The sequence below is a fragment of the Lynx rufus genome, unplaced genomic scaffold (genome assembly GCF_022079265.1).
Source record: "Lynx rufus isolate CCGP_SWC_20201006 ecotype Redwood Valley unplaced genomic scaffold, mLynRuf1.p SCAF_2, whole genome shotgun sequence".
Lineage (NCBI taxonomy): Eukaryota > Metazoa > Chordata > Mammalia > Carnivora > Felidae > Lynx > Lynx rufus.
This window is the reverse complement of record NW_025814834.1, coordinates 32,601,964-32,624,169: the sequence shown is the minus strand read 5'-3', so window position 1 is coordinate 32,624,169 and position 22,206 is coordinate 32,601,964. Positions and strand designations below refer to the sequence as shown.

The following is a 22,206-nucleotide window of genomic DNA, read 5'->3' as shown; positions in this document are numbered from 1 at the left end:
GGTTGGTACAGCGTTTTTATAGACAGAGACAAATAGCACAGGGGAGGTTTCAAATTATGAGGGGCCTGATTAGTTGGTTTTAAAGTAAGGACATTTGTTGTTCTCTGATTGGGCGTCCTTTGTCTGTTCTTTGGCGGGAAGGCTTTGTCCGTTACTTGTGGCAGGAGGAAAAGGGGGAAGGGGGAAGGGGGTAGGGGAGGAATGTGTTAAGCAAGCAGGTTTACAGAAGCGAGAAATGCCGGTTAGTTCATGTACAATCACTTATTCTATTACATACCAGACTACACTTAGGAAGTTTCACAACTTACTCTATTACATAGGGAGTTACATTCAGGAAAGGCCTCACAATGCTCGTAGCAAACAGCAAGCAAAACAGACTTCTCAGCAATTGTATTTTTTATCAAAGACCCATAATAAGCAGAAAAGAGAACTTAGCTTTAAACTAAGGCAGGGCTGTCATTTGGATTTAAAGCTGTTCTTTTCACCCAAGAGAAATTTCTAAAAGACTTTTATGTGATGAAAAGATGCTCAACATCACTCATCATCAGTGAAATACAAATCAAAACCACAATGAGATACCACCTCACACCAGTAAGAATGGCTAAAATTAACAACTCAGGCAACAACAGAGGCTGGTGAGGATGTGGAGAAAGAGGATCTGTTTTGCACTGCTGGTGGGAATGCAAACTGCTGCAGCCACTCTGGGAAACAGAATGGAGGTTCCTCAAAAAGTTAAAAATAGAACTATCCTATGACCCCGCAATTGCACTACTAGGTATTATCCAAGGGATGTAGGTGTGCTGTTTCAAAGGGGCACATGCATCCCAATGTTTGTAGCAGAGCTATTGATAATAATAGCCAAAGTATGGAAAGAACCCACATGTCCATCAACAGATAAATAAAGATGTGATATATATATACAATGGAGTATTACTCGGCAATCAAAAATAATGAAATCTTGCCATTTGCAACTACGTGGATGGGACTAGAGGGTATTATGCTAAGCGAAAATAGTCAGAGAAAGACAAATATATGACTTCAGACATATGGACTTTAAGATACAAAACAGATGGTCTGTGTCTCCCCATCTCTCTGCCCCTCCCCTGCTCATGCTCTGTCTCTGTCTCAAAAATAAAAACATTAAAAAAAAAAAAGATACAAAACAGATGGGGGAGCCTGGGTGGTTCAGTCAGTTCAGTGTCCGACTTTGGTTCAGGTCATGATCTCACCGTTCGTGGGCTCGAGCCCCGCATCAGACTCTGTGCTCATAGCTCGGAGCCTGGAGCCTGCTTCGGATTCTGTGTCTGCCTCTCTCTCTGCTCCTCCCCTGCTCATATGCTCTCTCTCAAAAATAAATAAAGATTAAAAAAATTTTTTTAAGATACAAAACAGATGAACATAAGGGAAGGGAGACAAAATTAATATAAAAACGGAGGGGGACAAAACATAAGAGACTCTTACATGCAGAGAACAAACTGAGGGTTGCTGGAAGGGTTGTGTTTGGGGGGGATGGGCTAAATGGGGAAGGGGCATTAAGGAGGAGACTTGGTGGGATGAGCACTGGGTGCTATACATAGGGGATGAATCACTGGAATCTATTCCAGAAATCATTATTGCACTACATGCTAACTAACTTGGATGTAAATTTAAAAATAAATAAAAAGTAAAAATAAATGCTCGGTGATAGTCATCACATCACTATGGTATTTAAATTCCTTTTCATACATTTAAAAGAGATACAATAATTTCAAATGTGAATATTTACAATACACTGAAAATTTAATCCTTTTAAGTCAAGATAAAAATTTTAGATGTCAACATCAAAATGTGTGAAAGTATATACATGGTTTCATAAAATATTTTTTAGGTAGGGGCACCTGGGTGGCTCAGTCGGTAAAGCCTTCGACTTCAGCTTAGGTTGGTGGGTTCCAGCCTCGCGTCAGCTCTGGACTGACAGCTCAGAGCCTGAGCCTACTTGGGACTCTGTGTCTCCCTCTCTCTCTGCCTGTCCCCCACTCGAGCTCTGTCTCTGTCTCAAAAATAAATAAAACATTAAAATAAATACATACATACATACTTTTCTCTTTAAAAAAAGTACAATTTCTGCGAAATAAAATATCAAATAGCAACATTTATAGTTGCTATAGATGCCAAAAGCCTTGGCATTTTCAATGAGATGTTTCATGCTTACTCGAGAAGTCATTTATCACAGATGTTCTAAAATGCAATCTCAAATGATTCCACTTACTGAATTGCTGCCTTTGTGTGTGAATGTATGTGTGTCTGTGTGTGTGAGAGACACACACTTTATACTATGAAAGCTATAAAAACCATACATACTTTGAGTGTGCATTCACTAAATGGAACACCAGTAAGTAATGGCCTTTGCCTTACATTATACATATCAAAAATTCTGAATCACACCTTGGGTGGCTTGGTTGGTAAGGTGTGGGACTGTTGATTTCAGCTCAGGTCATAATCTCCCAGTACGTGGGACAGAACTCTGGGACTGGGTCCACGCTGACAGTCTGGAGCCTGCTTAGGATTTTCTCGCTCTCTCTTTCTCTGCCTCTCTCCTGCTCAAGCGCTCTCTCAAAATTAACAAACAAACAAACAAACAAATCCTTCTGAGTCCTGTGAAAAAGAAGAGGGATCCTAGGATATTTTTATGTTCAGAATAACTAGTGCTAAATACTAACGAGCATTTTGCTAGGAACTGTATTAAGTACTTTCCATAAAATACCTCATTTATTCCAGCAGGCAACTCTGTGTGGTATTATTTCCATTGCTTTATATATAAGGAAATGGAAGCTTAGAAAATTCAATTTTCTGAAACTCTAGCAGAGTCAGGAAATCTTACCATAACTGAACAGTTCGCTGCCTTCAATCACGAGAAAGTGTCAAGGAATCACATTTATTAGCACTTCAAATAATTTTTCGAAACAAGGAACATCTAACGATGCTTGACTCTTAGACACTCCTGTCCAGGTTAGCTTGGGTCAGTGGTTCTCACGGTGTTTAACAGCTTTGTTAAATAAAGCACAGACTTGCGGAATCCCTCTCGCTCCCAGGGTGGGGTAGAGAATCAGAATTCCTAGCAAGTTCCCCGGTGCTGCTGCTGCTGCTCCGGAAGCTACGCCGTAAGAATCTTTGGTTTATGAGTTTTAATCCTAAAACCATTGGGACAAGTGTTGGTCTGGGCAGAGCGATGGTAACTCCTAACGTGTTTCAGAAGCCTAGACTCCACTTTCTCCTGCGACAGGAACCCCAAATCATGGGCGTGCCCCGAGGCCTTGTCCGCCGCCAACTCCGCCCTGGGGTGTGGCTCCGGCCCCGCCGCGGGCCTCGGCACTCCATTGCTCTCCCCGCCAGCCTCGCCTGGCCCCGGCCCCGCCCCCCGGTGGGCCCATTGGCTCGCAAGGGCCACAGGGCGCCTCTGCCCTCACGCCCATTCCGCAGAGCTGGTCAGGCTGAGGCGCTGCTGCCGGAGCGCGGGGTGTGAGACGTGGCTCGTCGGCGGAAGAGCCATGTTGGACTTTGCCATCTTCGCCGTTACCTTCCTGCTGGCGTTGGTGGCAGCGGTGCTCTACCTCTATCCGGTAATCGCCGTCTCGGCCTCGGGGACTCTGACAGCCGCCCCAGCCTCTGTTGCCGTATCCGCGTCGCTCTGCGCGCAGTGGGCCGCAGGGAGCGGGCCTGAGAGGAGGGCTCCCGCTCTCGCTTGTGTTCCCGTTCCCGCATCGCGCAGCTGCAGCTCTCGGGCACGTGACGCCTCGCGGGGTGCGCGCGGGCTGCTCTGGGAGAGCGGAGCGGGCGGCTGGAGGACCCCTCTGGCGCGCACGGCCAGGGACGCGTTGCCGACTGAGGGCTTAGGGCCGTTCTTCTGGGTCCTGCTGCCTGCCTGCTCCCGGCACTGCCACGCCTCTGTCACAGGCTGCGTGAGCAGTACTTTGGGGTGACTTTTGGGCAGTAATCCTGCCAAACCCAAATTCCATTTTCCAGGGTGTCTGGGAGGAAACTTGAGGGTGCGAGAGTGCTCCACTCCTTTGTCCTTTTCTGAGGATTCTCCTGGATTTTTTTTTTTTTTCTCCTTCGTGTCCTGCCTTTCGATCAGTCTTTCCGTCTGTTAACGAAATCCAAAGTCCTCACGGCCCAGATCGGTCTTGCTTTTCGCAGGGCCTCGGAAGCAAATGGAGCTGTGGAATGAGCGTTGTGGTGGGTTAGTTCCTGAGCTTGAAGTAGCGACTTTGCGTTAGCTCTGAATCTTGTTCTACTATACTTATCTGCTTGCCTTTATCAGCCTCAGGGGGTGATTCTGAGAGGGAAAGGAGCTAGTAGATGAGCAATCATCTCTTAACCTGTTTACAAAAGACGGTGGTGTTTTCGTGGAAAAAGTTAAGTAGCTGAGCTCCCCAAAACCTCACTGATAATAATGAGGGAACACCTTAAATGTTCAGAGATGGTAAATGGATTAGATTGTAATATTGCAGCTACACAACCTGTAATGTCCTGTATCCTATTTATCTAGAAACTAAAGGTTTAGTGACTCCAGATCCTGAGTTTTTTTTTTGTTTTTTTTTTAATGTGTGTTTATTTTTGAGAGGGAGAGACAGCACAAACGGGAAGGGCAGAGAGGGGGAAGGGCAGAGAGAGAGAAGAGAGAGAGAGAAGAGAGAGGGTGACAGAATCCGAAGCAGGCTCCAGGCTCTGAACTGTCAGCACAGAGCTGGTTGCAGGGCTCGAACCCACCTGCTATGAGATCGTGACCTGAGCCGAAGTTGGACCCTGCAACAACTGAGCCACCCAGGTGCCTCTCCAGATCTTGAATTTTTGATAATCTCTAAATGAGATTGCCCTTTGATTAGTCTATAGGAAGGAGCACTGTTTAGTCTTTCAGCCAGATACGGTTCCATGTACTGGCTATACAGCAGTGAACAAACCAGGCAGAAAATTCATATTCTGGTGAGGGGGAACAGGTAATATAAACAAATAACACTAAAATACTAGTATTAAGTATTATGGAGCAAAATAAAGTTGGGAACAGGTAGTGTTATTTTAAAGTAGGATGGTCAGTTTTTTTAAGGAAAAATATTCCAGAGTGGCTGCACCAATTTGTATTCCTACCAACAATGCAAGAGGATTCCTTTCTCTCTACATCCTTGCTAACAGTTGTTATTTCTTGAGTAGAACTATCCTACAATCCAGTAATTGTACTACTGAGTATGTAACAAAAAATGCAAAAACTCTAATTCGAAGGGATACATGCATCCCTATAGAGCATTATTTATAGCAGCCAAATTATGGAAGTAGTGCAAGTGTCCATCCATAGATGAATAAAGAAGATGTGGTATATACTTACAATGGAATATTATTCAGCCATAAAAAAGAATGAGATCTTGCCATTTGTAGTGACATGGATGGAGCTAGAGAGTATAATGCTAAGTGAGATAAGTCAGAGAAAGACAAATACCATATGATTTCATTCATTTTTGGCATTTAAGAAAGAATAAATGAGCAAAGGGGGGAAAAGAGACAAACTAAGAAACAGACTCTTAACTATAGAGAACAAACTGATGGTTATGAGGAGAGGTAGTGGGAGGATGGGTGAAATAGGTGATGGGGTTTAAAGAGTGCACTTGTCACGGTGAGCCCCACATGTTGTGTGAAAGTGTTAAATCACTATATTGTACACCTGAAACTAACACGGTATATTAACTATACTGGAATTTAAAATTAAAAATATTAATAAAATAGGATGACCAAGAGGTAAGGAGAAATTGGAAAAGAGACCTGAAGGAGATGAGGGAGGGAGCAAGCCTCTTTCAAGTATCTGAGATATCAGATACCTCTTTCAAGTATCTGAGAAAGCATTCCAGACAAAGAGAATAGCATATGCACATCTTCAGGGGGAAACATCCTAATGTGTTCCAGGAAAACAGAAGACTAGTGTGGCTGGAGTGGAGTGAGGAAGAAACTAGTAAGAAAGATAAAATCAGAATGATGGGGAGGAAAGGCAGGTTTTTGTTGTAGGCCAGTTTATGGACTTGGCATTCATTCTGAAGTAGGCCACTGGAGGGTTTCAACAGAAGAGTGACATTTTAAATTTAAGGGAGTTAAAAATTTAATATTATTAGTTAAATCTTAAGCAAATCATTTTGACTGATATGTTAAGAATAAACTTGTGGGGGCGCCTGGGTGGCGCAGTCGGTTAAGCGTCCGACTTCAGCTAGGTCACGATCTTGCGGTCCGTGAGTTCGAGCCCCATGTCAGGCTCTGGGCTGATGGCTCAGAGCCTGGAGCCTGTTTCCGATTTTGTGTCTCCCTCTCTCTCTGCCCCTCCCCCGTTCATGCTCTGTCTCTCTCTGTCCCAAAAATAAATAAAAACGTCGAAAAAAAAAAAAAGAATAAACTTGTGGACCTAGGGTAAGGGTAGAAGTAGGCAGGGTAGTTAGGAAGCTGTTAAAATAATTTTGGTGAGATCTGGTGCTAGCTTGATAGCAGAGATAGTGTGGAGGGAAGAGGGGTATATTTCATTTGGAGCATAGACAATTTAATAGGAGGGAAGGTGGAATATATCGGCATACAGGTAGGCAGATGATAGTCATGGTGTGGAAGTTATTTCCTGATTGCTTTCATTTTTTCAGTGGAAAAGTAGCAAGATCAGTTACTGGTGGGGATAGGGGATTTAAAGAAAGAAAAGGAGCAGAAGAGCCATCTAGAAGATTACAGAATGATAGACATGGGAAGTGTGTGATTTCCAGGCAGTTCACTGGGGGTTCATGAAATTAAAATAAGACTAGTCAGCATGGTTGTGTTTCTCTTCAGCTGTGTGGATTCAGGGACAGTTTGTCAGATGTTGGATTTAATTAGAATTGGGGTTTTGTTGGGACACCAGGATGTAGGGCAAAAGGATACAGGACAAAGGAATGTTTATAATGACGTACCATGGAATCTAACCTGAGTAAAGTGGAAAATGAATATGTAAGTGGGTGTGTTAAAAGTACTTTTTGGGATAAAAATAGTTTTTGGAGTGAAGATAATAAAAATAGTTGAGAAGGAAAGATAGGAGGTGCTTGGAGATTTGGATGCTTAATGTTAAAATTCTGGAGATGTTGAAGTTATTGGTCATGTAAAAATCTAATTTATGGGGACGCCTGGGTGGCTCTGTTGGTTGAGCGTCCAGCTTTGGTTCAGGGCATGATCTCGTGGTTTGTGAGTTCGAGCCCTGTGTTGGGCTCTGTGCTGACAGCTCAGAGCCTAGAGCCTGCTTCAGATTCTGTGTCTCCCTCTCTCTCTCTGCCTCTCCTCCATTCACACACTCTCTACCAAAAATAAACGTTAAGAATTAAAAAAAAAAAATCTAATGTATGACCATGGGAATGAGTTGCTAAGATAGGGCGGAGGCTTGAATAGGGGAGAGATGGGTCAGGGAAAGAGGATAAACTTCTGTAGGTATAGGAGTCTGGGGATGAGAGAAGACCTAAGGTTGGTAGTCCTGGCCTTTGTGTGGTGTCTAATATAAGTAAGGAAAAAGATCATAATAACACTCTGGATAGTCTCAAGGCCAGTGGTAGTGGTGAGGCAGTGAAATGGGGAGATTGAAGTTTTGCAGGGTTTTGTCCAGGTGCATACCAATTTTGGGATCCCTCTCATCATTTTAGCTATTTGGGAGATGTGGATGTAGTAAAGAGTGGGAGAGCATTTTATCTGGCATTCTGAGGTTCACTCTTCTTTTTTGCTGATGAAATGTGGCATTTGCTATAGGAACCATTTTATCCAGAGGATGCACAGACTTCTAATGCTCCCTCTTCCTGTTTGCTGACGGAGTTGTGGAAGCCAGGATTAGGTTAGTGGGGAGGGATTGTACTTAGTATTTCCACATCGTTAGAGTTTATTCACCCCTGCGTGTCAGTAGTTTTTTCCAAATATTCAACATTTCTGTCATAACATTACTCTGTGAAGGTGTCCAAATATTCAAAGACATCAGTTGCATTTTCTTCAGCATGAAGATACACATTCTGGAGCCATCCATCTTCCTTCCCCAGCTGGTACTGGTTATAGTCTCCTTCAGTTTAGCTCTTGTTCTTTTACTATCACTGTGGGCATTCTCTTCACCTGTGTTATGTACCCTATTTCCTACATGCCTCACAATCCTTTCTTGTTTCACTTGCTATATATGCTGCAGTGCATCATTTTACAGTAGCTTCCTAAGAAAGTGTGCATGGAAAATACATTTTATGAAACCTAGCTTATTTGAAAGGTTTCTGTTCTAGCTTTACACTTGAATAATAGTTTGGCTTCGTATTAGATTATAGAATATTTTCCCTTAGAATTATAGGTGCAACCACTCCCCCAGCCTGTTTTTCCTGAATTTGGAATCTTGAGGTTTACTTCCAGAAGGATGGTAATCAGAGGAATAAAGAATCTGTATGCCAACTTTTTAAGAATTGGTTAAGTCTGTGTCTTACCTTATGTCTTATCCAGGCTTTCTGGTTACTGAGTGCAAATCTGATTGCTTTTTTAGGAATCCTCCTTCTTCCTCTGCAGACTCCTAGAGGAGGCCTCTCAACTATGTCAATTAATCACTTCTCCAACAGCTTAACACTTTCAGAAATTTGTTGAATTGTTCATTCTGTTATTTCCTCTCCCTTTCTCTTTATTTTTGTTTTCTCCTTTCTTATTCACTTTCATTTAGTGGGATTTCAGAAGGAACAGATAATTGATGAATGTTATGGATCTACCATGTTTAAAGAGAAATCAAGAAGCTTGTTTTATGATTAATAATTTTATCCCAGGAAATTGAAAGTAGGATTTTTTATACCACTGGGTTTATCTTTTTTCTAATTTCCTCCCTATTTAAAATATTAAACTTGACAAGTTTCCATTATTGATGACTGTAGGACAGAATTATACACTGTAGATTTCATTGTTATCAGCTAAATACAAGTGACACATACTACACATACTGTTACCTAGATAGCATTCTTGTAGTATTTAGCAGAAACTGAAAAACTCTATAGTTAGTACCGTTCAATCCAGTATTTCTCTTTTGGCATATATACCCCAAAGGAGGAAAAAAGTAAAGTTTTACAAAGATTTTTATAGCACTACTTATATTAATGAAAAAACAGAAGAAAGAAAAAAAAATAGCCGAGATGTTTTATAGCAGTATAGTAGGAAAATGATTAAGCAATTTCCTTTTTAAAAATTTTTTTAAATTCAATTAAAAAAATTTTTTTAGTGTTTATTTATTTTTGAAGAAGAGAGAGACAGAGCATGAGCGAGGGAGGGGCAGAGAGAGAGGGAGACACAGAATCCGAAGCAGGCTCCAGGCTCTGAGCTGTCAGCACAGAACCCGATGCGGGGCTTGAACTCATGAGTTATGAGATTATGACCTGAGCCAAAGTCAGACGCTTAACCAACTGAGCCACTCAGGTGGCCCTCAATGTTTTTTTAGTTTTTAAAAATGTTTATTTATTTATTTTTGAGAGACAGGGAGAGTGCACAAGCAGGGAAGGAGCAGAGAGACAGAAGGAGATACAGAATCTGAAGCAGGCTCCAGGCTCTGAGCTGTCCGCTCAGAGCCCGATGTGGGGCTTGCACCCAGGAACTGCAAGATCATGACTTGAGCTGAAGTCGAATGCTTAACTGACTGAGCCACCCAGGTGCCATAGGCAATTTCTACTACATGATGAACATAGTTTAGCCTTTAAATGTTCAAGTATGTTGAATCACTATGTTGTACACATGAAACTAATATAACACTGTATGTTAACTATATTAGAATTAAAAATAAAAAAGGAAACCTTTTAATTAAGATATAAAACAATAAATGCTCAAGTAAAGAAATATTTATTCATTTACTTATGTAATGTTAATTAGGAAAAAGAAAGGGGGCAGAATGCTAGATAGATAAATGCTGACTAATATTAATCAAAATTGTTGACAAAATTCAGAATTGATCCTGGAGTAAATATTTCATGTTATTTTTTCTATAAATATTTAGTTTATTTAAAAATGATAAAAAGCTGGGGAGCCTAGGTGGCTCAGTCGGTTAAGCATCTGACTTCGGCTCAGGTCATGATCTCATGGTTTGTGACTTCGAGCCCCGCGTCAGGCTCTGTGCTGACAGCTCGGAGCCTGGAGCCTGCTTTGGATTCTGTGTCTCCCTCTCTGTCTGCCCCTCCCCACACACACTCTGTCTCTCTCAAGAATAAATAAACGTCAAAAGAAAATTATAAAAAGTCATATTAAAGAATAATATGCTTGTCATAAGATAAAAACTAAGAAAAAAATAACATTGATCCCAAAACATAGCAGCTGTAACCCCAGTATAACATTGTAAATATTAAAATTTTACATACTTTTCCCCAGTTCATTTTAGAGGTTGTTACTTGAGCAATTTGCTATGAATTATTTTATTATTTGTATGCCACACACCTCAATGACTGTATGACCCTGACAATAATGACTATATTTGGGCCGTCTGAATGGCTCAGTCAGTTAAGCATCTAATTCTTAATTTCAGCTCAGGTCATGATCTCGCAGTCATGAGATTGAGCCCCAAGTCAGGCTCTACACTGAGCATGGAACCTGCTTAAGATTCTCTCTCTCCCTCTGTGCCTCTCCCCTACTTGTGCATGCTTTCTCTAAAATAATTTAAAAACTGACTACATTAAAGCAAAAGATGAATATCATATTGTATTTTGGTAAATTCTTTGGCTAGAAAGAGAACAGTTTTAGGAATGAAACTCTTGTAAGCATGACATTGATTTTTTTTTTATAAGCCAAGCCAGAAGGGACCATACGTAGACTCAGAACAACAACAAAAAAGGTACTTTGTTATATATTAGTTGATGTAGAATGGATATTAAAACTTTCAAACTTGTTAGTTTAATTGACACAGAGGAAGAATATTAAGATTATTCTTTTAAATACAAGGAACCCAGTTTTTGTATTTTAATATAGAAAGAATTCTTGATATTCAACCAAATTGGAAAGCCATCACTTAGTCCTGCAGATGTCTTGGCAGAACATCTGACTTATGGGTTATGTGATTATACATTAAGTTATATGTTATACATTAAGTCATTATACTAAACTATTTTAAAATTTCTCCTTAAGGCTTCTAGACAAGCTGCAGGAATTCCAGGGATTACTCCAACTGAAGAAAAGTGAGTAGTTATTATTGTTATTATTATTATTTTTTTGGAATTCAGTAGAGTTAACTCTTATTTAATTTTTGGTATCAAAACTAAACCATATTTGTAAATTACATAGTTTATTTAATTCCTTTATTTACTCTAAATTTAACTCTGGGCCTAAACCTGAACTTTGTTAAGAACAGAAAGGAGAGCTGTATAAACAAAAACTAATTGCTTTCAGGTATCTGGCTGGCTTATTCATTAGAACATCCAACACTTGATCTCAGGGTTGTGAGTTCAAGCTTCACATCGGGTGTAGAGTTTACTTTAAAAAATAAGAAATAAAAAGTTATACACATAAAATCTGAAAAAAAAAAAACAACACAAAACTTTAATTGCTTTCACTTTCTCTAGCCAGAGTATTGAAAATAAAAAACAATAATTAAGATAGAAGGAAATTAGAAAAAAATGCCAGAACTGATCTGATGATTTAAATCAGCCTATGATGATCATTGCTATCTCAAAATGAGATGTTGCAAAAATGGGATTATTTTCCATTGTGTAAGTCAGATGTTCCTTGTGTAGCTTTTTTCTTGGTTTGAATTGTTACAAATTCTCAAAATATCAGAAAAATCCATATCTAAATATAACTACAGAAAGTAAGGAGTCAAATTTAATTAAGTTTTAGATTTTGCAATAATTTGCATTTCATTCAACTCTGCTCTCATCTGTTGACACAGTTAATTCAGTATCAGTTATTGTTTTTCTGATTCTTCCAAGTTAAATTTCTTATTTTTCCAAGTTATTTTTTCAAATGTTGTTCTTTTCTCAGAGATGGTAATCTTCCAGATATTGTGAAGAGTGGAAGTTTGCACGAGTTCCTGGTTAATTTGCATGAGGGATATGGGCCTGTGGTCTCTTTCTGGTTTGGCAGGCGCCTTGTGGTTAGTTTGGGCACTGTTGATGTCCTGAAACAGCATATCAACCCCAACAAGACATGTAAGTTTAATTTTTTTTCTAATTATCTGATCCTTATCTTTTACGAATAAATATCTATACGTGAAGAGCCACACATTGTTCATGGGTAAGACTAGCTAACATTTGTTGAATGTTTTGTACTATATGCCAGGCATTATGCTAAGGTCTGTATAATTAGTACCTCACTGAAGTTACAGTATTGTAAAATGATTATTTTTCTCCTCAGTTTATAGATATATACAGTAGAATCCCAATATAAATTCCAACAGGATTTTTTTGAAAAAAATAGATCCAGGGTGCATCTGGAATAGTAAAGGTACTTGAGCAGTCAGAAAACATCTAGAAAAGAATATTCATGAGGGGAATACTTACACCATCTGATAGAGCAATGTGCTATAAATCTAGATTAATTTAAAGAATCTTGTATTATGATAAGACTAGACATATTGATGGAGTAGGTAGTCTGGTAGACAAACCAAGTATACATGATAAGAGAGCATTTTATGATAAAGGGGAAAGGTGATAAACGGTTTTGGAAAACTGGTTAGCTATTTGGAAAAAATAAATCTGCATCCCTGCCTTGCTCTTTATAGCAAAATAAATTCCAAATGATTAAAATTTAAAGTCCTAAAAAGTATTAGAAGAAAACGTGGTTAAATATTAAATTGGGGATAGGTGTTGATAAACCTTTTCTTACCATGAGATCTAGGAGCCATCAAGCACAAGATAGGTAAACTGTCTTAAATTTTTATGTAAATCTATATAAAAATGAGAAATTTCAGTACAATAAAAAGCACAGATTACTACCCATGATGTGTAGTTGATTACTATATTTCTGTAAAATAAAAAGGTACCCTGAAAAAGTTTAAAAGAGATGGGGAAACCATTTACCATCCATATATATAAGTAAACACTAATAAGAAAATAAAAATAAAATGGAGATATAGAAAAATGGGCAAAAACAAGGTAATTAAGAAAGAGGAAATAAAAATGGCCAATAAATAAATGAAGATTTCAACCTGTCTAATAATTAGTGGGATGCAAATAAAAGTTTTACCTGTCTTACTTGGAAGATATGAAAAATATTGGCAAAATGCATTGTTGCTAAGGGAATAGGCAAACATGGAATGTAAATATTTTATAAACTTGGGAGAGAGGGTTGGCAGGATCTTTGATTTAGCAATAATATCATAAGTTGATATTCATATGAGAAAACATATTAATATTATTTATAATAAAAATTTGAAGCAAAGTTAAATGTTAGTGGCTGAATGAAAAAATATAATCAGGCTTTAATATGCTGATGTAGATTTATTTTGTTTACCAAATATCTGTATGGCCTACTATATGCCAATACTATTATAAGCCATTTACAGATATTAACTCATTTAATCCTTAGAACAACCTTATGAAGTAGACATTAGAGAAAACTGAGGTGCAAAGAGGTTAGGTCATTGGCCCAAGATCACACAACTTATTAGTGATAGAAATGGGACTTGAAGGTAAGCAGTCTGGCCTGAGTTTGTGTTCTTAATCACTAAGCTTTCCATAACATGGAAGGATGGCTCTGTCAGGAAATGCAAAGATGAGTAAAACCAGACGTGGTCTCTGCTCCTGTGGAGCTTATGGTGTACTGGGGAGTAGGAGAACCATGTAAACATTGAAGTGATCATACTAATGAACTGGGAGAAGTGCTCTGAAAGAAGTGTTTGTATTTGTAAAATCTGACATTTTTCTGTTTCCTTCTGTTAAGTAATGTTAACTATAAAAACAAAACAAAAGCAGTCTTATTGGGGCAGCTGCGTGGCTCAGTTGGTTGAGCAGCGACTCTTGACTTCGGCTCAGGTCATGATAGCACAGTCATGAGATTGAACCCTGTTTGGGGCTCTGAGCTGAGCGTGGAGCCTGCTTGGGATTCTCTCTCCCTCTCCCCCTCCTCTCTCTCTGTCAAAAAAAAAAAAATGCAGTCTCAAAAATGTTTAACATTATCTCTCTGGTGAAATTTAGACGAATTTTCTTTTGTATTTTACTGTTGTTTTAATTGTATACAATGACAATGTATTTTTTTTTGTATGAAACAATATAGTCATTAAAGAAACACTTAAAAAATGGATGAAAGAGAAAAAAGAAATTTCTGCACTCAGCCAAATAATTTTAACTGTAATACTTAACCTTTACACACCAATAACAATTTTGCTTTAAAACCAGTGGAATGAGCTTTTTTAAAAATCAAAGATATTGTTGTCATGTAGGTAGAGTATTTATGTTAAGTATTAATTATTTATAGTGTAATTGTCAGTCAGGATAGTGTATTCTTAACAGTTTTTATTGCCTCTTGAACTGTTCATATTTAGGAAAGATAATGAAGGGAGTTGGGAAAAAACTTGGCATGCTGTTAGCTACAGTCCCCTACCTCCTTGATCTCTTTGTTTTGTGCTAGGTTTTTATAGTTGTTTTCTTTGTTTTCAGTTCTGTTGCCCACTTGGACTCAGAAATGCTTAATTTGTCTGTTTCAGCGGACCCTTTTGAAACCATGCTTAAGTCATTATTAAGGTATCAATCTGATGGTGGGAATGTGAATGAAAACCACATGAGGAAAAAATTATATGAAAGTGGTGTGACTAATTCTCTGCAGAGTAATTTTGCTCTCCTGCTAAAGGTAAGGTGATGAGAAGTGTGGCCCAGAATTCTTTAATACAGATGATAGTATATTTTTGACTATTAGTGTGTCTTGTCTTTGCTACTTTTTTTCTTGTCTTTCTAAGCTGATTTTTATTCTCCTGAAATTCTAAAACAAAACAAACAACAATAAATAATCTTCACACCTGTACTCTTCTGTGTAAGTTGGAATGATGGGAATGGAGAGAACCTGAACAAATTTTCTGTGTCAATAGATTTGTCCTTTGTGTCCAGGCCAGACTCTAAACCAGTCCCAAAACCTGATCTAAGCTCACTTAAAACACATTCTCTTGTTAAAACTGCAGATTTACTGGGCCTCTGAATAGACAAAACTAAATCATACTGCAGAGGGATCTGGCATTTTTTTTTAACAATTTTTTAAATTTATTTTTGGGCGCCTGGGTGGCGCAGTCGGTTAAGCGTCCGACTTCAGCCAGGTCACGATCTCGCGGTCCGTGAGTTCGAGCCCCGCGTCGGGCTCTGGGCTGATGGCTCAGAGCCTGGAGCCTGTTTCCGATTCTGTGTCTCCCTCTCTCTCTGCCCCTCCCCCGTTCATGCTCTGTCTCTCTCTGTCCCAAAAATAAATAAAAAAACGTTGAAAAAAAAAATTTAAAAAAAAAAAAATAAAATAAATTTATTTTTATTTTATTTACTTATTAAAGCATTTTTTTAGATGTTTTATTTTATATTTGAGAGAGACAGAGAGAGAGCATGGGCAGGTGAGGGGCAGAAAGATGGAGACACAATCTGAAGCAGGCTCCAGGCTCCGAGCTGTCAGCACAGAGCCCAATGTGGGGCTCAAACTCATGAGCAGTGAGAACACTACTTGAGCCACAATCAAACGCTTAACTGACTGAGCCACCCAGCAGCCCCAACAGTTTTTTTTTTTAATTTTTTTTAATGTTTATTTATTTTTGAGATAGAAAGAGAGCGCGCATGAGTGGGGGAGGGGAAGACAGAAGTGGAAACACAGAATCTGAAGCAGGCTCCAGGCTCTGAGCTGTCAGCACAGAACCTAACACAGGGCTCACTCAAACTCACAAATTGCAAGATCAAACCTGAGCCGACGTCCGATGCTTAACCAACTGAGCCACCCAGGCGCCCCTTAATTTTTTTAATGTTTATTTATTTTTTGAGAGAGAGTGCGAGTGGGGAAGGGGCAGAGAGAGAGGAAGACACAGAATCTGAAGCAGGCTCTAGGCTCTGAGTTGTTAGCACAGAGCCCGATGGAGGCTCAAACCCTCAAACTGTGAGATTGTGACCTGAGCCAAAGTTGGACACAACCAGCTGAGCCACCCAGGCACCCCTAGGGATCTGACATTTTTAAGATGTTCCACAAATGACTTATTTACAAAGTTTGAGAACAATAGTAATCCATACTATTTACTTTTTGTCCCTAAAGATCCTTAGCTGAGCCCTATGTGCTGACAGTTCTCTGTGTCCCAATAGCACTGTTCCAAACCTTCACCCTTATTCTAGTATTGCTAACAAATCCCTTTGCTTGCTGTAGGTGTCTTTGCCTCCTGGTTTGCTGAGACCATAGTGTCCCTTACCTGTAAATTCCCTCAATATCCTATTTCCCCACAAACAAACTCTATCCATCTCAATCTTGTTCTTTCTTATCATTTTAAATCTTAAAGAACCCTTTCTTCTGTACAAAACTAATCCATCCATTTGTGCTCTTTAGAAACAATGGAATTGGGACACCTGGGTGGTTTAGTTGGTTGAGCGACCGACTTCGGCTCAGGTCATGATCTCACAGTTTGTGAGTTCAAGCCCCACATGGGGCTCTGTGCTGACAGATTAGAGCCTGGAGCCTGCCTCAGATTCTGTCTCCCTCTCTCTTTGCCCCTCCCCCACTCATATTCTGTCTCTCTCAAAAATAAATAAACATTAAAAAAATTTTTAATAATGGAATTTATAAAATTAATGTATGGTTGCTGTAGAAAACATTTTATTTTTTATTTTTTTTTAATGTTTATTTTTGAGAGAGAAACAGAGACAGAGCACAAGTTGGGGAGGGGCAGAGAGAGGGGGAGAAACATAATCCAAAGAAGGCTCTAGGCTCTGAGCTGTCAGCACAGAGTCTGACCCGGGGCTGGAACTCACGGACTATGAGATCATGGCCTGAGCTGAAGTCGGATGCTCAACCAACTGAGCCACCCAGCCACCCCGGAAAACATTAACTTTATTATTATTTTTTTTTTATAATGTTTATTTTGAGAGAGAGAGAAAGTGGGGGAGCAGCAGAGAGAGAGAGAGAGAGGATCCCAAGCAGGCTCTGTGCCATCAGCTCAGAGCCCGATGTGGGGCTCAAACTCACAAATTAGTGAGATCATGAGCTGAGCTGAAGTCAAGAGTTGGACATTTAGCCAACTGAGCCACCCAGGTGCCCCAGAAAGCATTAACTTTAAATAAATCATTCATAATATCACTATAGATGTATGTGTGGTTGAGATCATACTGTATGTATAATTTTATATACTTTTCACCTTAAAACGTATCACAAACGTTTTTCCATGCCATTAGAATTTCCCCCAAAATAACTAAAATTATGTTTACTTTTTTCTGATTCATTTTATAAAATAATGGAAAAATTTAGGAAATCCTAAGGAAAAAAATAAACATTTTTAATGCTATCCATTACTCGTTGATAACCATGTTTAACATTTTAAAATGCTTTCTATCATTTTATTTTTTCTGTACACATTAGAATTTTAATCAGCATCATACTATATTGATAGTTTTAGATTCTGAATTGTTTTTAAGATTTTATTTTTAAGTAATCTCTATATCCAAACTCACAACCCCAAGATCAAGAGTCACATGCTTTACTGACTGAGTCAACCAGGTGCCCCTAGATTCTGCATTTTTATTTCCATTTTATTATAAGCACTTATAACATTATTCTTTGATAATTACATTTGAAAAGAGTCTCTACTCTCAATTTTACCTTCCAAATATCTTTCAAATTGATCTTCTTCTTTCAATCAGCACTGCCACCATCCTAGTTTAAGCTTCCATAATCTTACCTCGATTGCTTGTTTTTTTAACTTCTCTCTGCGCTTCTCCCCTAATCCGTTTTCTATCCTCTGCAGGGATTCTTAAACTCTTCTTATGACACATATCCCTTGTACCTTTAGTGAAACCTATGGAGTCCTTCTGAGAATAACATTTTAAAATGTGTACCTACAGGGCTGTCTGTGTGGCTCTCAATTGGGCATCTGACCCTTGATCTTGACTCAGATCATGATCTCTTTGTTCGTGAGTTTGAGCCCCACATTGGGGCTCTGTGCTGATGGCACAGAGCCTGCTTGGGATTCTGTCTCTCCTTCTCTCAGCCCCTCACCTGCTTTTATGCTCTCTCTCTCTCTCTTAAGATAAATAAACTTAAAGATATGTGTAACTACAAGGGAAAACGATATACTAATAATATTATTTTTTAAAAATTTGTGATATTTTAATGTATGTACCTCATCTTCTTTATTTTTTTAACGTTTTATTTATTTTTGAGAGCGCAAGCGGGGTAGGGGCAGAGAGAGTGGGGGACAGAGGATCCAAAGCAGCCTCTGTGCTGAGAGCAGTGAGCCTGATGCGGGGCTCAAACTCTCATGTGAGAGCATGACCTGAGCCGAAATCGGATGCTCAACCGACTGAACCACCCAGGTGCCTCTATACATCATTATTAATTCATTAAATAACAAGATCTAGCAATGTTTCTGAAACTTCCGTAATTTTAATTAAGTTTTTACATTTAATGGATTCTATTTTAATTTTTTATCTTTTTTAAGTTTTTATTTAAATTTCAGTTAACATTAGTGTTATATTAGTTTCAGGTGTATAATATAATGATTCAGCAATTCCATAAATCACCTGCACTCCTTAATTCCCATCACCTATCTCCCTTCTGGTAACCATCAGTTTGTTCTGTACAGTTGAATCTGTTTCTTGGTTTGCCCCTCTCTCTCTCTCTCTCTCTCTCTTTCTCTCTCTCTCTCTCTCATTTTTTTCCCTCCCTTTGTTTCTTTGTTTTGTGTTTTAAATTCCACATATGAGTGAAATCTTATGGTATTTTCTGATGGAAAATACTGTCTTTTCTGACGGACTTATTTATCATAATACTCTCTCACTCTACCCATGTTGTTGCAAATGGCAACAACAATGCAAAAGATTTCGTTCTTTTTATGGGTGATTAATATTCCGTTGTATACATATACACCACATCTTCTTTATTCATTTATCAATGGATGGACATGAGCTATTTCCATAATTTGGCTATTGTAAATAATGCTGCTTTAGGGCCGCCTGGGTAGATTAGTCAGTTAAGCATCCGACTTTGGCTCGGGTCGTGATCTCACGGTTTGAGCCCTGTGTCAGGCTCTGTGCCGACAGCTCAGAGCCTGGAGCCTGCTTTGGATTCTGTGTCTCCCTCTCTTTCTGTCCCTTCCCCACTTGCGCTCCTGTCTCCCTCTCTCTCAAAAATAAATAATAAACGTTAAAAAAATTTTAAAAACAAAAAATAATGCTACTTTAAACATCGAAGTGCGTGTATCCTTTTGAATTAGTACTTTTGTATTCTTTAAATACCTAATAGTGTGATTGCTGGATCATAGGGTACAAAACTTTCATAAATTAACTAACTGATGGATTGGGGCATGGAGCCCAATACGGGGGTTGAACTCATAACCTTGAGATCAAGACCTGAGCTGAGATCAAGAGTTGGATGCTTAACCAACTGAACCACCCCGGTGCCCCAAAACTTCCATAATATTAAAGTAATGGCATTATGAGGGACAAAACCATTATTTTGAAAGTTTTGTAATAAGCATCATATGATATGTACATATTTGAAATTTGTATCAATGACAGAGTCAAAGGAGCTATATTCACAATTAAAAGAAATGCTAAATTTCAATCAGGGGTGAGTAAAAAATAAAGATTTTTCTCCTTCATTCAATTTCATGAACTCCTGGATTCTAGGTAGAGACCCTTTTGTGTCTGTGGACTTGAGATTCAGAACCTGTGAGAATAGATATTTTCAAAATGCAATTCTTAGTTTAATTTTTTAAAAATGTTTTTATTTATTTATTTTTAATTTTTTTTAATGTTTATTTATTTTTGACAGAGAGAGACATAGTGCAAGCAGGGGACAGGCAGAGAGAGAGGGAGACACAGAATCCGAAGCAGCCTCCAGGCTCCAAGCTGTCAGCACAGAGCCTGATGTGGGGCTTGAACCCACAGACCGTGAGATTATGGCCCGAACCTAAGTCCAGCGCCCAACGAACTGAGCCACTCAGGCACCCCTGTTTTTATATATTTTTGAGAGAGAAAGAGAGACACAGAACATGAGTGAGGGAGGGGCAGAGAGAGAGGGAGACACAGAATCTGAAACAGGCTCCAGGCTCTGAGCTGGCAGCACAGAGCCCAACGCAAGGCTCGAGCTTGTGAACCATGAGATCATGACCTGAGCCAAAGTCGGACACTTAGCCAACTGAGCCACCCAGGCGCCCCTGCAATTCTTATTTTATTATTTCCTTAATCAGAAACCTCCACTGGCTTCCCTTTGCTCTTGGGACAAATTCCAGAATATTTAATGTAAGTTTTAAAGGCCATTTGTGATTTAGCTTGCCTACTTTTCCACCCTCATTTCTCATTCTTATTTGTGCTTATACTCTAGCCACATTGGTTTTCTTTTAGTTTTATACCTTGTTCTCTCCTGTCTCAAGGCCTCTGTAATATGCTGTTCTCATCGCTTAGATTGTCTCCTCTAACTACTCACATACCTAGTAAATGCAAGTTCATCTTTTAGCTCTTAGTTTGAATGTCACTCCTCAGGGAAACCATCTCTAATTATTCCACTGTCCCCTTTTAGATGCTGTCATAACAGTCTGTACTTTTCCTTCAAAACACTTTCCATTTTGTTAATTCCATTTTGTGTAATTCTTTGAATGTCTGTGTCCTAAACTGTATGCCCTATGCAGGGAAGGACTATTCTGTATTAATTGTGTCTGTATACTTGGCTCTTGGTGTAGAATAGACTCTTAGTAAACATTTATTAAAACTAACAAGGTTAGGGGCACCTGGGTGGCTCAGTTGGTTAAGTGTCCAGACTTTTAAAAAAATTAGCAAAAAAAAAAAAAAAACCAAAACAAAACCTGACCAGTTTAAAGTTCTTTAGTCATTGTCTCCTTTGTTTTCTCTATGAGTCAAACTCATCTCTCTATTTAAAAAAATATGTATTTTTTTAATGTTTATTTTTGAGAGGGAGACAGAGTGCAAGTGGGGGAGGGCAGAGAGAAAGAGGTAGACACAAATCCAAAGCAGGCTTCAGGCTCTGAGCTGTCAGCACAGAGCCCAACGCAGGGCTCAATGCGCTAACCCTGAGATCATGACCTGAGCTGAAGTCGGATGCTTAACTGACTTAGCCACCCAAGTGCCCCATCTTCTCTCTTAAGAAATAGGTTTCTCATGTTGCCTGGCCAACTCCTACTGTAGTATCCAGTTTAGTTATGTACCCTTCTTCATGCACCTTCTTTAAACTACAGTAACAACCTGACATGACAAAATTAAATTGATTTTCTTATCTTTCTCCCTTCTTAGATTGTGTTTTCCATCTCCTTTTTTCTTATCTTTGTGCTTCAAAATGTAGTTATTTATTTTGTTGTATGTTTGATGTAGCTCCTTGGAAATAGGATTATCTTACAGTGTGAAGATTAAGCTTGGGCAAGAAGCTTTGAATCTTGCTTCTACCATTTAGTATCTGCATGATGGTTTGTATGTTACTTGGCCTTTTGAGCTTTCATTTCCTTATCTTAATAACATCTACATTACAAATTTCCTGTGAGGATGATGTGAAATAATGATTTAAAATTCCCAACTACAGGTCTTAGGACACAGTAACTACTACTCAAGAAATAGCTCTCTTTTTTGTTTGTTTGTTTGAAAAGTAGATTTTCTTTCTTTCTTTTCTGAGGGATGGGGGACAGAGGGAGAGAGAGAATCTTAAGAGAGATGCACGGCTCCATCTCACAACCACCACGAGATCATGACCTGAGCTAAAATCAAGAGTCAGATGCTTAACTGACTGAGCCATCCAGGTGCCCCCACATGGGTCAGTTTTATTTTCTTTACCTTCTCATCTTCTATTACTTTGTTCATTCCTTCTAAAAATGTTCTTAAATGCACATTATAAGCCCTTCTGTAACTTTTTTGAGTTATAGAATACCTGAAAGCTGTTAAGAGGATGCATAATTGACTCTTAACTACTTTTTAAAAATAACATTTAATAAGTACTTAATGCCATTTTTTCCTTATCAGAGTTTTGTTTGAAACTAATACTTTCTATTCAAGACTTGAGGCTGAAAAAAAAAAAAAAACAAAAAACTTGAGGCTGGCTTGCTGAGTT

The 22,206-nt window shown here is 38.9% G+C and overlaps 1 protein-coding gene across 3 annotated transcripts in view; it reads left to right on the top strand.

Annotated features, from left to right (window-relative positions):
- Positions 1 to 3,447: 3,447 nt before the first annotated feature.
- Positions 3,448 to 22,206, top strand: part of LOC124515002 (cytochrome P450 20A1) — a 76,196-nt gene continuing 57,437 nt past the window's right edge. The window contains exons 1-4 of one of the 3 annotated variants that reach the window (XM_047083472.1): positions 3,448 to 3,599; positions 11,125 to 11,174; positions 11,977 to 12,143; positions 14,639 to 14,781. In XM_047083472.1, coding sequence (XP_046939428.1) covers positions 3,528 to 3,599; positions 11,125 to 11,174; positions 11,977 to 12,143; positions 14,639 to 14,781 — 432 coding nt within the window. In that variant the 5' untranslated portion in view covers positions 3,448 to 3,527. Of the gene's footprint in view, positions 3,600 to 11,124; positions 11,175 to 11,976; positions 12,144 to 14,591; positions 14,782 to 22,206 lie in introns of those variants that run through there. The other 2 variants (XM_047083473.1, XM_047083474.1) reach the window with 2 other exon arrangements.